This window comes from Brassica oleracea, unplaced genomic scaffold (genome assembly GCF_000695525.1).
Source record: "Brassica oleracea var. oleracea cultivar TO1000 unplaced genomic scaffold, BOL UnpScaffold00692, whole genome shotgun sequence".
Taxonomy (NCBI): Eukaryota; Viridiplantae; Streptophyta; class Magnoliopsida; order Brassicales; family Brassicaceae; genus Brassica; species Brassica oleracea.
This window is the reverse complement of record NW_013617439.1, coordinates 117,875-139,395: the sequence shown is the minus strand read 5'-3', so window position 1 is coordinate 139,395 and position 21,521 is coordinate 117,875. Positions and strand designations below refer to the sequence as shown.

Here is a 21,521-nt window from a genome sequence, read left to right as displayed (position 1 = left end):
AAAAAAAAAAAAAAAAAAAAAAACAACAACTTAACAACGTAATTTTCACTTGTGATTTCGTCGTTTCCACTTTGTTATGAGTCATCATTTGACATCAAATTATTTCGATGACTGTCGTGTGAGATACAGAAAATGTATATGTGGATATTGTGGGGTAGTTCGAACAAAGTTAGATACCTTAGAACAGTTGTAGAGATGAGTGAACTCAAACTAAACTATGTGCACGCCAAGCCGAGCCAATACGAGTTTGGGCTTAGGTTCGGCCATTAATATGTCTTTCTGCTTTCGGTTTTGTTTTCATATCTAATCAATGCTGAATCTGATTTTGTCAAAGTAGTAATGTGTCTTAATCAATTCAGAAATTGATGATGTTAATTTAGAAAATACACTCCATAATATGTTTAGACTGTAAATTAATCTATTCTCTCATTCTAAATATACAAAAAAAGAAGAAAAATCAATATCTACATTTCCTTCTTTGTTTTTTCTTTGGTAAAAATATAAAAACACTATTACCAAGCTTTTTTATTTTTGACAGAACTACAAAGAAAAACAAAGAGCAGAGAAACAAAATAAAAACTAAACACACATACTCTATCTAGCCAAAACAATGACATATACTAGAAACCAAAACCGCTATCCAGAAGCTCATCTAAATCAGCACAAACCGGTTACCGGAAGAGGAAGAGCCAAGTTAAATCGAGAATCGGAACCTAGTAATTTTGGTCTCCTCGATGATCTGCTCTTAAAGATATTGTCTCTGTCGAGAACAGCTCGCCGAAGACTTTATAAGCAACAGCACACACGAATAAACAGCAGCGGTACGGCGAAGCACACCTGCATCAACCAGATCGAGCATTTATTTGGCCTGGAGTCGACATGTACATGTCGCCGAACCAAGCAAAACTGGCCGCAGCCTCCGTACTCCCTGACCCGAACCCAAACATGCACACAATTGTACGCACACCACCACAAGAAGCTCAAGTGAAGCCAGTGATGTTGGGATGTGAGCGATGACCAAGCGCCGAAACGCAGCAGTCATAGACACGAGGACCGCTGCATCGCTTGTAGACACCGATAACCGACGAGTTGATACTGTTGCTGCTAGAAACCGTCTCTTGCATAAGAAAGGACTGTAAAAAGAACCAGGGGACACTCCATAATGAAGATCGTCGCCTGTGAGCCGATCTGAGCTCGAGCACCAATGCTCATGCGTAGTCAAAGCACATGACTCACCACCATGGTAAAGAGAGACCCATCGGTACACACACCGGCTAAGGAGAGGAGAACCCAGCGCGATACCGACGAGAGCTGAGAACACCATCCCGAGCCGAAAGAGCCCCTAGACCTAAGGCAGCGAATCACCGAGGACCAGGCAGAGACCAACCGTCCCTCCTCCTGACGAACGGAGAGAGCCTAACCGCCGACTGCAACTACCCTCCACCACTCCACCTCCTCGCCAAAGCCCCAGAGAAAACTGAGAAACCGCTGGAGCCACATCTCCTCTGCAGCTGAGCACTCCCCGGAGCCAAACCATAGCCCATGACCTTGCACATATCGAAGGGGAACATGACAGATGGAGCAGCAGCAAAACGAGAAAGCTAAACCCAAGACGGGGGAGCCTCCGGCATCGGCACTTGCCCACACGCGTTGCCGGAGAAAACTCAAAACACGTATTGTTTCTTTGGCCGAGAGAGAGAAAGTTAATAAAGAGAGATGGTTTTTTTAACTAACAGATGTTATCCTGTTTTTATTTTTGTTGTCATGAGAGTACGACATAAGAAAAGATTCATTAGCTTCTATTTTGACTGATGCAAATTAGACGATGTGCGGTTGTATCCTGGATTTCTTGATTGCATCAAATGTCACATTATGGACAATAAAATAATTAAAAAGAATGTCTCACTTCTACACAAACACTTCTTTATTCATCGTATTTTTATTTCAATTGTTGTTTTTAAATTTTTTGTTTTATATCAATATATTTTTTGATTATTCAGTTTTGGCATATTGTTGAAATCGTGGTTTTCCAAGGACTTCCAGTGTTTCTTGGATAATGTTCATTAGAAGTACAATGGGATCTTGCATGTCGTTGGGCAAGGATATGTGAGCACAGGTGGATTTGGTAAATTCCTGTTCTAAGTTATAGTCTTATACTTAACAGAGACCACCAAAGAATTTGTGGCGAAGATGGAATTTGTGACAAGAAGTCCTAGATATTTGGTTGTAGTATCGGTGGAGACGACTTCTACGTGGCTGATAATTTCAGTGTCCATGTTATTGGTATCAACAGTCGACAACATGATCTCTTTCACCTTGGAGCATCATGCTATTGGACTCAAATTTTTCCGTCAAGTTTGAAGTCGCGGATTGGACCATAAAAACATATCCGGATAACTGTTTCGACGTCATTTGGAACCGTGAAGAATCGAACTTAGGTGTTGGATTGGGGACTGTCTTCATAAGATTCAACACTAAACAATTTGTTTAACTGTGACCAAAAAAAATTTATTAGATAATTATTTGGAACAGCAGGCTCTATATTTAGATAAGCATGAGCAAAATATCTGGATCCAAATTTTTGAACCGAACTGATCGAGTTTTAACTTATCGAACCATAACCAAAAATTACAAATTTTCAAAAATATAAGAAATATCAATACATATCTTAAAAATATTAGTTATATTAAAATTATGATAATTCAGATACTTAATATTACATTTATAAATTTAAATATATTAATTATGGTTTGGTCAAATACTTTTAATTATTTTTATATTTTTGGTTACTTTCGGATAATTTCGAATATGTTTGGAATACAAAAACATGATCCAAACTAGAACAAAAAAAAAGTTATTTCATTTTCTAGACTTGTTTAATTTGTCTTAGAATTGTATTTGAGCAACTAACAATTTCGAATAAGCTCGGTTATTTTTTGATATATTCGCATTTTTAAAAGTCGATTCAAATTGGATCTATTTTCGGTTCTCTTAGATGTAATTAACCCGAACCTAAATTGTACCAAACGGAATCCAGCTAAAAATTCCAAATTATCCTATTTGTGCCCATTTCCCTAGAAATGAAATACTTGACTTGGATTTGATATATTAATGTCCATGCCTAGTTTAGATCATGAGTTTGAAGTCGCGGATTGCACCACAAAAACACATTCGGATAACAGTTGTGTCATTAGCAGTTGTGAAGAATCGAACTTTGGTGTTGGATTTGGGACTCTCTTCATAATATTCAACACTGTACTAAATACATTTTTAAAAACTAGGTGACCACAAATAATTTATTAGATATCTAATTTTCAAGTGGATTCGAACTGGATATAATTTTCGGTTCTTGGGGATGTAACTAACCAAAACCTGAATGGTATTAAACCGAATCCGATCCAAAATTTAATTTATCCGCTCGGTACTAATTTCCCTAGATAGGAAATGGTCGACTTTAATTTGATACCCTAATGTTCATGCCTAGTTTAATTAGATCACGAGAATGCAAAACAATCTATAGCTTTAGCTACGTTTCATATGATTGTTGATTGAATATGAGCCAAAAGAACTATTCTCGAATCAAGACTACAATCAGCAACATCGATACACTAAAAATATTATCCTTGACGACAAAGAAATTCAATTAATAACAAGAGTTTTAACGCAAAAGTGTGACTTCCTCCCCTGTCACAGCTACACAAGATATTGTCATAAAAGCTTACGAACCAGTAGCACCTGCCACTAATCCCTACGAACGTACAAACAAAACCTAAATGAAAATCAAACAATCAAATTTTAAATTCTCCAGTGGATGTTTTCCCAATTTTCCCTTAAAAACCAGCATAAAGATTATTCTTCATCATCAGTTTTTTAGATAAGTCAAATCACAGCTTCTACATTCCTGCAACTAGCTCTTGGACCTCCTTGATTGCTGAAACTGCGATCTTCAACTTCTCTGCAGCTTGCTTCACTTTCTTTTTCTGCAACAAATATTTTCATCAGAAAATTATAGTGAGATTGACTATCTGCATCTTTCTCTTGTACAAATCCCCTAATCAACTAATGAAAACCCAAACCCCATCTTTGCAACTAATCATTCAATTAAGCGAAACAACATACTCTACATGATCCCACACAACATTATGTCTAAACCAAATTGATGTAAACCAATATCATACAAGTGAGTGTTGACTTACTAAGAGTGCAGCTTTCTTCTTGAGCTCTTTCGGGTCTCCAGCTCCCTGTCCGGTACTACCTTCTGTTGCCTTCATGCGAGCAAAACAGTTATATTCACATAGTATAGACAGCAATAGTTATGTGTTACATGAACTAGATACTTGTAGATACTGAATCATATGAGACAATAACTTATCAAATAGACCAACCAATTAAATTTCCACATTATTTCAAAAAAATTCAGATACGACACACTGACCAAACATGCATCTTTTTAAAAGTTATTACACACACACAATTATAAACATATTAGTAAGAGAAGGAAGTTACCTTCTTCGGCCTTCCCACACTCCTTTTAGCAACTTGTTCACTTTTAGGTTTCCTTCCACGTTTCTTAGCTGGAGCCGCCACGTCATCTTTCTTTGGCCTCCCACGCTTTCTAGATCCATCAACCAGAGTCTCCGCCGCAGACAGAGTGTTCGACCTCTTTGGCCTACCACGGCCGCTCTTCACAACCGTCGTCGGAACAGCAGCCGCTTGAGCTCTGTTTCTTCTCGGGCGACCGCTAGGTTTTCTAGCTGGAACGGCACCGTTTAGCTGGGAGTCGGAGGATTTGAGTTTTGGCGGACGACCACGGCCGCGTTTCTGAGAGCCAGTCGCGGCTGAGACGCCGGTGAGGTCAGAAGGAAGTTTGGTGTCAGACGCATCTCCGAGTGTATCGGATCTTGGAGGTTCGAGACCAGTTCCGTGAGTCGAGGGAGAAGTTTCAGATGTTTTCGCCATGAGAAACCTTAGATCCAATTCATGAAAACGGCGGTTAACGGAATCGAAACACAAGATAACGGACTTCGACGGAGACTATAAACTAATAAACAATGCAAACTTGAAGAGATTTCGAAATGTTTAATGTTGCAAACCAAGAACCTTGAGATAAAGAGATTCATTTTCAGAGAGCTAGCTAGGGTTCGCAATGCACGTCGTACCTTGTGAGTTCCAGCTTAGGATGAGAGGTTTCACGAAAGAGAGCACTGAAGAAACTTGGCGGAGAAGAAAGATGAGAGAGGTGGTCTCACGGTTAGAAGAGAGTCACCATGGCTGGAGCTTGGAGAGAGCAAAACGACAGACCGAGAGGTTCAGAATCAGCTGTGCTAACCGATAGGGGTCCACCTCTATCAATAACAATCTGATTAATTTTCAGATTTCGAAGGAAAAACAAGTTTTGGTCACACAAATTCTTACAAAAAGAAAATCTCACAAATTAGTCACCAAAATGGTAAAGATCTTTTAATTTACCTATCTAATTTTCGGTTTTGTGATATTTTAAAATGCTTTATTGACAAAAATGCTTATGATGCTATGCTAATACTATGTACTATAAATACATAGTTTTGCGTATTCTTTTTAACTTTTTCTAGAAAGTAACAAAACAAAAATTGAAAATTGATCCAACTTTTTTTTCAAATTCAAATTGTTTTGGAGGAAACAAATGGTTGTTAATGGTTATAAAGTGGGTGAAGAAATACCGGTCTACCTCCTACCTAATTTTTGCAATAGATTAATAAATAAATATTGTTAGATATAAATTGAAGATTGAATTTATGAAAGAAAAAAACAAATTATAATTCACTTATCTAACAGAAAAAGTTAACCATAATATTCAATATTTTTTTTATCTTGTTTACGAAAATACTCCTTAAAACAATTGATGCAATTATTTCTATTTTTTTTCTTCTTCTTCTTTCTTTCATTGTCTGGTTCTCGTTCACACCAATGAACACATAAACTTTCGATCTCTATGATTTAGTCACCTCTGCATGTACAATCAGTATCACCATCACCAACCGAATCGTCATCATATTCGTTTCTGCCATCGTCTTCTTCATCTTTTCCTCACCATTTCCACCGCATCTTCTTATCTTCTACCTATTGTACCCAATAACAATATTTACATGCACCTTTTCCTCGGTCATATATGTATCTCTGTCATCATCGTGAGTTAAAAAAAGTTTGATCTGAGAAGAAACAAATTTATTTATTGTGTTCTATTATATTATATACATATAAAATAAAAATGTAACTCAATATGTATTATGTTTGTTTCTTTTAATGTTCCATTTCTATTATGTAAAATATGTTCTATTACTATACCATTTTATCATGTTCTATTTTATTTTGATGATTTCTCAAAAGTATTCTATTTTGTTTTGAAATATAATTTGTAATTTTCTTATGTTCCAAACATTGTTTCATGTTTTTAAATATAAGTAGTTTTTACTTAGGCTGGCTTTGGACTAAAACCCATAAAGCTAAAATATTGGGCGCAACAAATAATGGATATTTTAAGAGTACCAAATTTGATGAAATTCACTTTAGTCTAGTGGTCTTAAACTTCGCGTGCTATCCTTTAGGTAAAAAGTTCGAGATCTACGTATCATTTTTTTTCTTTTCCTAAACTTTTATTTTCTGATAAATAACATCTACTAAGCACTTATTCATTCCCGAATACTGAAAATTTGGTTATACATTTCAACATCCCTAACTTTTTTATCAAGCATATTATATAAAATAATATATTATTAGATAGATAATTTACTGAAACAAGACCTAATTATTTCTTTTGTTTTCTTAAAAGATGATTTATTTTCTCCATCTTTATTTTAATTTTTTCGGTTTTGCTAAAACAGAAGTGGGACTAGAACTATAAGATATTATAACAATTAATTTGAACTGCCAGTTGTTCATGTTCCATTGTTTCATTGTGGTTGATCTTTGTCCAAGTAGCTCTATGGGAGTTTCATGTACGTCTTTTCTGTATTTTCTTGTGCATTTTTGTAATATTTTTAGAAAATCCTGAAATTCAGAAATTTATAACTATCATAGAGATTTAATATTCTATGAAAATCTATGAAAACAATAAAAGTTGTGAAGGATGATGTTATCGTATTATATGTTTTTCTCTATCTATATACTATATATTTTGTTCATTTTTCTTTGTATTTGTATAAATTTCCATTAAAATTAGTATTAGAAATTAATCAAGTTAACTTTAAATAGAAAGATAAAAAACAAATAAGATGATTTGAAAATTATATTTCGATGTTTTGTTATCCTTTAACTTAAATTTTAGTAATATTTGGTATTATTTTGATTATATATTTAAAATATAGTAAATTTTAATTGTTGTTAAAGGGTAGCATTTTTGCTGTCACCTTTAGGTACCGAACAAGTCCAGGACGGCACTGAGTTTTTACCAAAAGAAATTTGAAAATCTGTACTATCAAATCTTAATCTTATTTTCTTTTATTTTTCACCTTTAAAAAATCTATTTTACAAACATTTGTAGTATAGTACTCATACAACATTCTAATATAATAATGTTTTTATAGCCATATTTTTTATAACCGTCGTTATAGCTATCTTCATTTTTACCGTTTACTTGCTACACACAAGAATATAATTGGATAAAAGAAGCGCTACATGTTACTTACTTAATAATGTTAAAATCATAGTAATATTCTTAATAGAGAAATTTCTTAAAATACTTTAAGTTGACTAGGAATTTTCAAAAATACACTCAATGAAATATATCATAACATTTAAGTTTAGAGTTTAGTAATTATGGTTTAGGGTCTACTATTTAGAGGGTGGAGTTGTGTTTATAAACTTTTATAAATGTTTTATAAAATATTCTTAAATATATAAATAATATGAGAGTTAATTTTATTTTTATCACTAATTTAAAGCATTTATAAAAATGGTTATATTTTAAGAGTAAATTTGAAAAAATATTATCAAACTTGCGGTAATATTAAAATTTCTTCAAAATATTATTTCTGAAATTGGTTAATTAGAAAATTAACCCTTATTTTAACCTGAGATTGAATCACTTAACTGACCTAAAACATTAAATCTTATGGCTAAGATATTAACAAGGTTCAAGAATTCGTTAGGCGCTAGTCGATAAACCTAGGCCTAGCGTCTAACAAGAAAATTGGAGATTAAATGGGATTAATTAAGGACTAGTTATTGGATTATTTGATATTTTTAAATATAATATTATTTGATATTTAATTAAATTTTATAAATATAATATTATTGTATGACTTTCATTTTTAGATTTATAGACTAAAACTAGTTACTTTGTACAGTTTTTATTGTTATAATATATTTTATTAGATTTTATGAATTAATTTTAGTGAAAAGTCTATAATATGATAAATTAAATTGTAAAATGTTTGAAAAATTGGATTGAAGAGGAAACTAATCGGATGACTACCGCCTAGCGGATACACGGGAAAGTAACGGGTACAGGCGGAGAGTTTAGGCAAGGATATTACCAACATATGTTCAAAATAGAAAAAGATATTTACCAACATGATGTAAGAGACCCAAGCAACCATCATAGAAGTGCTCATAAAAATTACATAACGTATCTCGGAAACATTAACTCCTAAAAGCCTAAAGAGAACAGTCTAAGAAACAAGTGGGTACAAAGCAAAGCCTACACAGATATGGACGATGGAGAGAGACATGGTAAATGAACAGTGGCAACATCCTAAACACTTTACAGACATTAACCCTAGAAAAAAATCAATCTCAATACACTAGTACAGAAGAGAAGCCATTTGAATCGATAGAAAAAATTGGAGTGATCATCATGTCTTCTCTTCTTCTCTAATAACGACAAAAACCCCCAAACCCTGATAACTTCATCTGTGTATCCACTGAACAACGTATCTCCATCTGCACTCCACTTGCAGTATATCACCTGCATTTTGCATTCCACATTAGGAACATATATTTTGCATTCCAAATTAGGAACATATAAGCCATAATAAAATCTCAAATCAGACATGAGAAAACTGAGAAACGAGCTATCATGAACAAGACATGTTTCTGAATCTAAGGTACACTACTCTTCCTTACAAGAATGATTAACAGATATCTAATATTAATTGAATCAATATACAATTCTTGTCAACTACAAATGGCAAAACTTAGAATCAATCATTAAGTTAGTTTAAAATCCTATACCTTAGTCTCGTTTCGGGTTCCAGCAGATGAATCAGACTTCTCAGCCTCAGCCTTAAGATCACCCTTCAAATCCTCAACAACACTCTTGCTCTCAAGATCCCATATTCTAATGCTATTCTCCATCGCAGCTCACAACCAGTATCTATTGGGACTAACGGATAGAGAGTGGATAATCGAGCCTGCCTCAAGAGAGTAAAGCTTCTTCCCTTCAGCCAAATCCCAAAGCAAGATCGCACCATCTTTCGCACCACTAGAACACAAAGAACCATCAGGCGAAAGAGCGAAACAGCCAGTGTTCAAGTAACCAGAGTGCTCAGCAATAGTGTTACATACCTAATACCTTAATGGTGTGATCCCAAGAAGCAGACACAATGGTCGGAACAAGCGTGTTAGGACTAAACCTAACACAACTAACCCATTGCTTGTGTCCCTCACCTTGGTCAGAGATCGTATACTTTCACTCTCCAAGCGTGTTCCACAGCTTGATCGTACCGTCACAAGACGCAGAAACGATCTGACGGTTATCAATGGAGAGAGCAACATAGAGGACGTCTTTCGTGTGTCCCACGAAACGTCGAGTGGAGACTGATTCCAGTGGCGAGATCCCTGAGACGAAGCTCGCCGTCCCAGCTTCCGGAGAGTGCAAATTGTCCGTCGAAGGAGAGAACAGCGTCTTCGACGAAGTGAGAGTGACCGTAGGATTTCTCGTCCTTGTTGAGTGATATCACTAAAATTACCCAGTGATTTATTCTCTCAATAAGAGGTCGAGTTGTAGTACTTAAGAATCGAATTCACATGGAGGTAAGACACACAATAGATCTATCTAGTTATGTAGTTAAACTAAGCAAATAAGTTTTAAAATAGTAAATAGCAGGGGTGAACAAGTAATTGTTCGATTGATTGAGTGTGGTTTTAGGACAGATGTGGGAAACATTAGACTTAAGGTTTTTATTCAGACAATCAGGATTATTATGATATAGATATTAAGCATATAATGGATATTATATAACTCAAACAATAAGAATAGTCTATCAACTTTCGTATTTTTAGACTATCTATCGCCAGATCTAGGACCTCAGCTATCGCTTGTTGGTCTTGAGACAACGGGGTGTTGATCGATACACCTTTCAGCCCGTTGATCGATACAACTAATAAGTTGTCGATCGATGAACCTTCCATGGAGCGTTATCCCACCGGTTTGATGTGTTCACTAGGTTTAACTAAATCAGCTTTCGATTTTTTCTAGTAATCCTAGCATAATCTAAACTAATTCAGACAGAGAACCAAGCTTCCGCTTGCACCCTAGTATCGATAGGCAAGGTCCTAGTTAGCTACTCTAGAACACATGCATTAAGAACAATTTAGTTGATTTATATCCTAACACTTAGTAATTCTATATTTTGGGCTAATCCCTCATGAATATCTGAACCCTAAATCTAACAAAGAGGACTACTCAGACATAACTAAGCAATTCATAACAACAAGATATAAAAACTGCATAAATGGAATAGAGTAGAAAACTGGAGTTCCATTCACAAATTTCTGAAGGAGTTCTTGGATCTTCTCTCCAAACCTAAGTCTCTAAGTATTTTGTTGTATGAAAGTAAGAAAAGCGTGTGTTGCCTAGAACAATGACAAATCACATAAATATTAGGTTAAAACTCGCCAGGGGTAATCTGGTAATTCTTGTGGGACTTGGGCTTAAAGTCGGCTGGAACCATTCTGGCCACTGCGCTTCGCCGTCGATCGACAACACCGAGTGTGTGTCGATCGATTATCATCCTTGATCATCGATCGCTAAGCTGGTCGATAGTCAGCTACAGGTCTTTAACATTTTATCTCCAAAATGCACCAAAATCACCACTTTCCTCCAAATCACTCCAAAACCCGAAAACATACTAAAAAGACTCCAAAACAACTAATATGTATTTAAAAACACCTATATGTCATGGCTAAAAATGAGTTTCCAGAGGATGATTGACCTGATGCGCGACGAAGTGATGATCACGTTAATAACGAAAAATGTATATCTCGATTAACAAACAAATTCGTAACCAATACATAACCCAATGTTCATAAAATGCCGAAAGAATCACAAGCGATCTTCACACCTCAATCATCACTCAGAGTTTAAGAAAAGAGAAGCAAGAATAATTTTGAATTTTCTGAATAGTGAAATGTTTCTAAGAAATGACTTATTTAAACGAGATAATTTGTTGTGTCCGTTGCTTGAAACGACGACACTGCTACTTAACGTAAACAAAGAATTTTCTTGCTTCTTATTTCAAAATCCCTTCACTCTTCTATTCTTCCCTCCTTTCCTGTATCAAAACCTTCCTCTCCAAGAAACCTTGACCTCAAGGTTTAAAAGCAGGAAAGTTCCGAGTAATGTCAAACAGGAACTCCCACGAAGCTTCATCAATTGGTGCATTATTCCATTTAACCAGGAATTTCTTAGCTGCACGTCCCTAGCGTTTCACCATCTTCCTCTCCAAAATAGACTCATGTTCCTTCATCAACAGACCCGACAAGCTAACCGGAAGCTCAGTTGAAGTAGTAGCAGTACCAATCATTTGCTTCAACAGGGAAACGTGGAATACAAGGTGAATCTGTGATGTAGAAGGTAAATCCACCTTGTAAGCCACCACACCACACTTATCAATAATTTTGTAAGGGCCAAAGTATTTTGGTGCCAGCTTCTAATTAAAACGCAACACCACAGACTTCTGACGATATGGTTGGAGCTTCACATACAAATAATCACCATTCTCGAAACTCCTATCAGTCATGTGTTGATCTACGAACTGCTGCATACGATGCTGAGCGCGAAACAAGTGAAATTTCAGCATCAAAAGCATGTCTTCCCGATTCCTGCAGACACTTAGCAATCACAGCGACTTTCGATTCACCCGGAAGATAAGGTAAATGGATCGGAGGAGCTTGACCATGCACTGCCTCATAAGGAGAAGTTTGAATGGTTGTACGATAATTGGTATTATACCAATACTCCGCTTGAGGAAGCCACTTGCTCCAAAGATGAGGTCGATCGCTACACATGCACCTCAGATAAGACTCTACGCACTGATTGACAAACTCTGTCTGCCCGTCACTCTGAGGGTGATATGCACTTGACATGTTAAGAGCAACGCCCTGTAGACTGAACAACTCCCTCCAAAACTAACTCAAGAAAACGGCATCACGATCGCTCACAATAGAACGAGGAAACCCATGTAACTTGAAAATGTTATCCAAGAAACTTTGAGCCACTGACGAAGCTGAATAAGGATGAGCTAAGGCAATGAAATGAGCTGCCTTAGTTAGCCTATCTACCACCACCAATATCACAGACTTTCCAAAGGAGAAAGGAAATCCATCAATGAAATCAAGAGAAACGTCAGTCCAAATTGCCTAACGTATAGGTAAAGCCTGAATCAATCTTGGGTAAGCAGCAGTATCATACTTATACTGTTGACACACTTGACATTCTCTAATGAACTTATGTATGTCCTTAGACATACCCTTCCAATAGAACAAACTCTTAACCCGCTCATGAGTGACATCTCGACCAGAATGACCTCCTGAACTAGAGCAATGAAGCCAGTGAAGAATGGAATCTCTGAGTGTCTCACTCGATGGTACTGCTATCTTACTATTTCTCCTTAATATTTCTTAAGACCAAGTGAAATTTTTCTTACATAAAGGCTTATCCTCCAAATCTTTCATCAACTACTTGATCACGACATCATCCGCATAAGAGTCTTGAATTTGCTTCAAAAGATCACACTCCAAGACCGACATTGCCATATGCAAGATCTCCGAACCCTCAACACGAGACAAGGCATCAATGACTACATTATCTTTCCCCTAACGATACTGTATCTCGTGGTCAAATTCCAATAACTTGGGCAACTATTTTTGTTGGATAGGCGTGTTAAGGCGTTGTTCCAGCAAGTATTTGAGACTCTTCTGATTTTTTTCTGAAGACAAAATGGCGAGATAACAAGTAGTGACGCCACTTTTGTATAGCAAAAACAACTGCCAACAACTCCTTCTCGTAGATAGACAAATGTAAATGCTTGCCCTTCAAATGGCGACTAATATAAGCCACTGGATGACCCTCCTGCATTAAGACAGCTCCAATTCCATGGCCGCAAGCATCAGTCTCAGCCACGAAAGGTTTATCAAAGCAACGTAAAGCTAAAACAGGAGCCTCACATAACACTTTCTTAAGCTTCTCAAATGCCAACTTTGCTTCATCCGTCTACTCAAAACTATCCTTCTTTGTTTACATAGTCAATGGCTTTGCAATGGTCCCAAAGCCCCTCACAAACCGTCGGTAATATTCTGCCAGTCCTAAGAACCCTCGCAACTTCTTCAGACTAGATTGAACATGCCACTCCTTAACAACCAATTTTTTTTGTCGATCAGTAGAGACACCCTCTGCTTGAATGTAGTGCCCCAAATACTCCACTCTACTTGTGGCAAAGAACATTTACTCATCTTCGCATACAACTTGTGCTCGCGCATCAACTCAAAAACTCTTAGCGAATGCTCAACATGGACTGCAATCGAAAGACTGTATATGAGGATATCATAAAAAAAAATCAATACACTCTTCTTCAAATAACTCCTGAAAGACAGCATTCATCGGTCCTTGAAAGGTAGCAGGAGCATTAGTTAAGTCGAAAGGCATAACTAGATATTCAAAATGGCCACTATGTGTCTTGAATGCAGTCTTCTGAACAGCAATTGGATCCATTCGAACTTGATGATAACCTGCTCTGAGATCAACTTTCGAATAGATCTTGGAACCTCCCAACTTGTTCATTAAGTCTTCAATTAAAGGAATATGAAACTTATCATTTATTGTCAACAAGTTAAGGACACGGTAATCAACGCAAAGATGCCAACTTCCATCCTTTTTCTTTACTAAGATGACTGGTGACGCATAAGAACTCAAACTATGTTGTATTGTATCTGCCTACAACAGATTTTGCACCATTTTATCAATTTTATTCTTCTGGTACATGGCATAGCAGTATGGTCTTTGGTTGACTGGGTTAGAACCTTCCAACAAGAAAATTTTGTGGTTATGATGTTCCCAAAATGGTGGCAATGACTTAGGTTCCTTAAATTATATTCAAACTCCGTCAATAAAGATGACACCTCCGAAAAAACTTCCAATTGATCCCTTCCTTATCCACAGAGAAAAGAGAAATAGAATTCCGTTCTTCAACCGATTTCACACAAAGCATAGACAACTGCACTTCCTCCTCCTTGTATTGGTTCAGTTTCTGAGCCTTCATTGCCCGCACTGAACCATCCTTCAATCCATGTAACATACTTATCTCCTTGTTTAAACTTCATAGTCAACTGTTGGAAATCCCTAGTTATGGGTCCCCACTATTCCAACCATTGAACTCCTAGCACCATGTCAAGTTATGGGTCCCCACTGTTCCAACCATTGAACTCCTAGCACCATGTCACACCCTCCAAGTGGAATTACCATAAAATCAATAATGAACGAGTTATGTTGAAAGTTCCACTGTACGTAACTGCTCAATCTTCGCCGAAACTGCCAATTTACTTCCATCTGCAACGGCCATCTTTGTTTGTCCAGAAGGAAATCATGTGCAATCCAACTTTTCTGCTACATTTCTTTCAATAAAATTGTGTGTGGATACTGTATCAATCAACACAAAGATAGAACGCTTCCCAAACACTCCCTTAACTCTCATAGTTCTATAACCAGATATCCATGCAACCACGTTAACAGAAATTTGAGCACAATCACATTCATCCTCTTCCACAGTCTGATCCTTCTCTACGATATCCACTTCCTCCTCTTCAGGTTCAATCATAAACAATTGTGTCTTCTTATTCTTCAGATAATGACCAGAAGGGTATTTCTCATCACAAAAATAACACAAACCATCAGCTCTTCTCTTACTCATTTCTTCTTGTGATATAGGCTTCCAAGGTAGTTTATCAAACTTCTCCCCCTGACTTACTACTTTACCACTCTCCTTCTTTTAAGGCAAGATGCCTTCACTGTTGTTTACCGGTTTTGATTGGGACCAAGTCAACTGAAATGGCTTTTTAGGGTGTGCCTTCTCGTACAAACGGCCAAGCATGAGACACTGGCGAACAATTTGAGGCTGAAACATGTGTATCGGTTTGCAGTCCCGCTAAGTAAGCACTTACTAAGTATGCCTACAAAAGCTTCACACACACACGAATCAAATCAAACTTCCCATGATAATCCACAATCCCATCCGTTTCCTTCAACTCTGCGATCTATTCGTCCAACACATTTTCAAAACGCTCCACCAACAACATCTGATAAGTCATCCAATCATACAAAAGATCTTGTCCTTCATCCGATTGCATCATAGATTGATTCCAAGCCAAAGCTAAACCATCAAAATGCATAGATGCTAATCCCACCTTCAAATCATCCGGGGTCATATCAATCGAAAAGAACTGCTTAACCTTAGACAACCACTCCTTCATATTATCACCACTAAACCGAAGAAAATCAAGCTTCACTAATCTATTTCTTCCAGAGTAGTGATTAGCTGTACCAGATCAACATTTACCAGATTTGTATGAGTTTGACATTGGAGAAGGATGATAGGATTTCCGATCGTCATTCGCAGATGTTTGTCCTTTTGGATACGAAATCAAACGAATCGCTTCAAAAATCTCCGCAATGTGTTGATCTAGCTTGTGGTTAAGTTTCTCAGCTTGATCTTCCATCTTCTCCTCCAAAATGGTGATTCTCGATCCAAACGAACCTTCCACATCACGAACCATCGCCTCCTTCAACCTTGATTGCGATCTCGTTTCCATCACCACCTTCGAAAGATCGACAGAGCTCTGATACCTTTAATAACGAAAAACGTATATCTCGATTAACAAAACGAATTCGTAACCAATACAGAACCCAACGTTCATAAAACGACGATCCTTACTCAGTATGAAGAATCACAAGCGATTTTTACACCTCAATCGTCACTCAGAGTTTAAGAAAAGAGAAGCAACAACAATTTCGAATTTTCTGAATAGTGAAATGTTTCTAAGAAAGGACTTATTTAAACGAGTTGTTGTGTCCGTTGCTTGAAACGACACTGCCACTTAACGTAAACGACGACGTTTGCTTGCCTCTTATTTCAAACTTCCTTCACTCTTCTACTTTTTCCTCCTTTCCTGTATCACATGTCTGAGTTGTCGACGGGCATGGCGATGGCGGTGACCATATCGGGTGTTGGCGCACATTATGCCTTTCAACTCAAGTCCTTCAACCATGGTTTAAGGTTTATTCTTCGTCTTCAAAGAGAGGCGACAACACCATGAAAGAGTAAAATGTATTATTACTTTAAAAATAAATTATTTATAGATTTTATTTTTTTTAATTTTTGAATAAGAAAATATTTGTTTACACAGTCATATGTATTTTCTAACTAGGTGATTTGTCCACATACGCAGACATAAAATTTTTATAATTAATTATTAATACATACAATACTAATTAAAAGACTATAATGATACGTTATTGTTTATATTTTTTCTTGAAAATTCTCATGTATTATAAATATTTAAAAATTATTTTGAAAAATTATTTTTACACTATATTCATTATTCGTAAATAAGTCTCTGAAATTACTCAATATAAAAATTTTCAGTTATAGAAGAATTTTACCTGATTAATATTCAGTTATTAGGTATAGTGGTTAAAATCGTTGTTACCATTAATAAAGAATTAGATTTATTTATTAGATTATATTATTAATTATAAATTAATATAAAAAAATTATCTCAAAAATAAAAAATAATTTAAAGTATTTGATTAGGTAAGTGATAAAAATTTACAACACAATATAAATAGGAGTTTTCTTTACAACACAAGTTAATATCAGTTTTTAACTTTTTATTGAAAAATATTTTTTGGAACAAAACAATATAAATATAAATTTATATTTTATTTTAAAATATGAATTTTAAATAATTGAATAGATTTTTTTTACAGATTTGATTTTCATCTTTTTTGTAAACTATTTGATATTTCAGATATTTAAGAAAAAATCAAATGAATCCGGATCTGCACTGATAAAAGGTGTTGGCATATATATATATATATATTCCATTTCGTATTTACCAAGTTGATATAAGAACTACGGATAAACGACTTAGTTTTACACCATAAATATCATATAGTAACAATTATACATAATTTTTAACCTCGACATAATTCCCACATTTCCAAATATCATAATCTATTATCCCTATTCAGAAAGATTTAAACCTTTATACATACACACAAAGGTTTGACTTAGTTTTAATGGTTCAGTACCAAAACCGATATCAAACCAGTTGGAATTAAAATATAATTTTAATCCGTACAAACCTGAGATTCAACAACAAACCCGATCCACCGTTTAATATAGCTTTGGTAATGCATTAGGTAACGTAGACACCTGCGACGCCAGAGAAGCTCGTATGCGCGTTGAGCTGAACAGACTCCTCCCCCCAGAGATGAAGTCCGAAGTTGAGCTGCCATCACGAAATATCACAGAGGTGGAGTTCGAATACCTGAAAATTGAAAAGCACTGTTTCAAGTGCTTCTCTCTTGCTCATGAGGAGATTGATTGTCCGAGGAGAACTAGCCGGGAACTCCCTGCTAAAGAGAGGAAGCTCGGGATTACTCAGGCTTTAGCTCTGGAGCGCATTGAAGCCGACAAAAGGCGACATGACGAGAGAAGGGGATATAGGCCCCCAGATCATAGACAAACTTCTCAGCGACCGGAGGCTAACCACAGACCACGACAATCTCTTCGCTACTCTGATAATAGAGCTTCCCAGGTTTCAACCAGGAGGGATGAAACAAACGATTCTAAGCTTTCTGACTTCATAAGACCTTCCACCGGTCGTCGAAACACTGACTATCGACAAAAACGAAGCAGAATGGAATATATCCCCAGAACTGAATCCAACCTATCCCGCTCCATCCCTGAGCTTCGAAATACGAAGCTCTCATCGAAACGGAACACAAACAGAGACACGTCGCCGGGAGTCCAGGCAGGAAGTTCTGCCACTAGACGAAACGCGTCCCCATCAGTGCATACTCCCTCTCCCAACCCGATAAGGGAGATTGGAATAAACATCGAGGAGCCAGTCGTGGCTTCAGACGCGACACGATCGCGCGAACGGCGCTCCGCTCTAGAGCGCGTGGAAGCTCCAAATCTGAGAGATCAACTACGTAGAAGAAGCACTCCTAGTTGAGACTCTGGAAGACTCATGGAGGTAGAAGTCCTCTACAACGAGGAACCCCATCAGTCCCCTATCTTGTTAGAGGATAATGAACAGAACGCACGAAGAAGCTCAGCGCTACAAAGACTTGGTGGCTTGTCCTCTCTAGGAAGCAGAGAGAGGACCCGTGCGACCCTAGACATCGAAGGCCCTATTGCAGTGGAGCCTTCGGCAAGTAAGCAAATAGGGAAGCACAAAATAGCTAGAGCTACAACGAAGAGGATAGTGGCTCAAAGCCCGCAGCAAGGTGCTGCTAGGGCCCCAGTTAAGAGAAAAGTTGCCCAAAGTCCACTGCATGGTATCAACTTGAGGAAGTCAAAGTCCACTGCATGGTATCATTGATTCCACCTCGCAAGAAACAATGTGTGGAGAGGCCAACCTCTATGCCTTGTGATAAGGCCGGAACGAGTAAGGCCGGAAAAGCTACCTCTAAATCATTTGCGGTGCCTATACCGACTAGGAGGAATCTAGGGCCGGGTTTTCGGTCCCCTCCTCCATCTCTTCCTTAGTGATAATGACTTGGAATTGTCAAGGGTTGGGGAACCACTTCACAATTCGTCGCATTAAGGAGATTTATAAAACTATCTCTCCGGATATCATGTTCCTCATGGAGACAAAGAACAATGATGAATTCATTAAGACAAAGCTCCATACGCTTCATTACTCGCATTACTTCTCCATCCTGCCTGCTTGAACGGGAGGAGGCCTTGCCCTGCTCTGGAAGGATAACATCAACATTGAGATCCTAGAATCATCTTCCAACATAATCGATACCAAGGTATCTTTCAAGGGTTCTTATTCTTTTGTCTCTTTCGTTTATGGTGCCCCGGCTGTAGAAAATAGAACTACATTTTGGGAAAATGTATCACGGATAGGAGAAGGACGTGATCTCCCCTGGCTTCTCTCGGGTGATTTCAATGAAATCTTAAATAATTCGGAGAAAGAGGGAGGTCCTTTGAGATGGGAGGGTTCTTTCACGGCCTTCCGATCCTTTGTGTCCCATAACGGATTGTGGGATCTCAAGCATTCAGGTAACCACCTCTCCTAGAGAGGATCACGGTATTCTCACTCTATTAGATCCCACCTTGATCTATCCATGGCCAACTGCTCATGGGCAGAGAAATATCCAATGGGAAGATGTTTCTACTTACGGTTCGAAGGATTGGATCATAGGCCCCTTATCACGTACTTCAACTCCTCGACGACAAGGAAGCATGGATCCTTTAGATTCAACCGGTCACTAACGGAGGAACCCGAGGTCACAGAGCTGGTAGACGCAGCGTGGAACCATTCTCCTTTGGCCGCGGTGATTGAGAAGCTAAATGAATGTCGCAGAAGGATCATTCAATGGACAAAAAAGTGCCACAAAAAAAGCTAATCTGTTAATCCATTCTACTCAACTTGAACTGGATGAAGCTCTGTCGTCCCTCTGCCAAGACCATCTTCGAATTGACACTCTCACTAAGACTCTAAGTGTGGCTTACAAGGAAGAGGAGCAATTCTGGAGCCAACGAAGTCGAATTCAATGGCTAAAGAACAGAGACAGGAACACGGGATTCTTCCACGCCGCAACTCGGACCCGACGCATGCAGAATTCACTAGCTGTCATTGAGGACTCACAGGGAACCGAGTACTATGAGGATGTGGAGATAGCTTCCGTGATTTCAAAATATTTCCAGGAAATATTCTCCTCCACAAGTGGTGGAGACCTCGCCTTGGTTTCACAGACTCTACCTAATAAGGTTACGGCTGAGATGAATGATATGTTGACGAGACTACCGAGCCATCAGGAGATAAAGGAGGCCACCTTCTCTATCAACAACAGCAAGGCGCCTGGCCCCGACGGATTTTCCTCCAAGTTCTATCAGTCCTACTGGCATATCATAGGCGAGGATGTTGTCAAAGACATTCTTTGCTCCTTTGAGATGAGCGTATTACATCCGAGACAGAATGAGACTCACATCCGGCTTATCCCTATGGATACTAGCCCGCAGAAGGTCTCGGATTACCGGCCAATAGCTCTGTGCAACACCCATTACAAGATCATTGCAAAGATTCTTACTAGGAGGCTTAAGCCACTGCTACCCCTGCTAATCTCCAAGACGCAGTCTGCTTTTGTCTCGGGCCGTGCCATTACGGATAATGTCCTTATCACTCATGAAACGCTTCACTTCGTTTGGACATCAGAGACGAAAAAGTATTGCTCCATGGCCGTGAAAACGGACATGAGCAAAGCCTATGACCGGATTGAATGGAACTTTTTGAAAGTAGTGCTTACACAGCTCGGGTTTGATCCTACATGGATCGCATGGGTCATGCTGTGCGTGGAGACGGTTTCTTATTCCTTTCTGATAAACAGAGCTCCACAAGGATCAGTCAAACCATCTAGGGGATTACGACAAGGTGATCCGCCGTTACCATATTTGTTTATCATGTGCACGGAAGTGCTCGCATCCATGTGCATCAAGGCACAAGACAATGGGTCTCTCCTGGGTATCCGAGTAGCGCATGGAAGCCCCCCGGTTAACCACCTCCTCTTCGCTGACGATACGATGTTCTTTTACAAATCCAGTGCAGCGAGCATGACAGCCCTGAAGGACATCATAAGAAGCTACGAGGCGGTTTCGGGCCAGTGTATCAACCTCCTCAAATCTGCCATCACATTTTCCGCTAAAACGCCAATGGAAGTAAAAGCGAGGGTGAAGGAATCGCTTGGGATCACAGCAGAAGGCATAATTGGCAAATACTTAAGTCTTCCCGAGCTATTCAGTAGGAAGAAACGAGACATCTTCGCTTCTATTCTTGATCGTATAAGGCAGAGAATCAAGAGTTGGACAACACCTTTTCTTTCGGGGGCAGGAAAACAAGTTTTGCTCAAAGCGGTGCTGGCTGCTATGCCGAACTATGCTATGTCTTGCTTCAAACTACCCACATCTCTTTGTAAACAGATCCAATCATTGCTCACTCGATTCTAGTGGGATTCTAATCCAAAAAATAGAAAG

General features: G+C 38.0%; 1 protein-coding gene and 1 pseudogene across 1 annotated transcript; both read right to left on the bottom strand.

Moving 5' to 3' along the window:
- Positions 1-3,615: 3,615 nt before the first annotated feature.
- LOC106319930 (putative DNA-binding protein At1g48610) lies at positions 3,616-5,635 on the bottom strand. The gene is made up of 4 exons (XM_013758319.1): positions 5,160-5,635; positions 4,507-4,966; positions 4,197-4,265; positions 3,616-3,980 (listed from the first exon to the last, which is right to left on the bottom strand). Exons 2-4 carry the CDS (start codon positions 4,957-4,959, stop codon positions 3,894-3,896), a joined length of 609 nt encoding a protein of 202 aa, XP_013613773.1. The 5' UTR covers positions 4,960-4,966; positions 5,160-5,635; the 3' UTR covers positions 3,616-3,893.
- A 3,114-nt stretch (positions 5,636-8,749) lies between these two features.
- Positions 8,750-16,518, bottom strand: LOC106319928 (annotated as a pseudogene).
- Between the last annotated feature and the right edge of the window lie 5,003 nt (positions 16,519-21,521).

Bases quoted from the DNA above. Each gene is read 5' to 3' on its own strand.
- LOC106319930 (XM_013758319.1), bottom strand. From the start codon at position 4,959: ATGGCGAAAACATCTGAAACTTCTCCCTCGACTCACGGAACTGGTCTC. The intron at 4,266-4,506 runs GTAACTTCCTTC...GCTCGCATGAAG, and splicing joins GTGTGGGAAGGCCGAAGAAG to GCAACAGAAGGTAGTACCGG. The intron at 3,981-4,196 runs GTAAGTCAACAC...TATTTGTTGCAG, and splicing joins AGAAGAAAGCTGCACTCTTA to AAAAAGAAAGTGAAGCAAGC.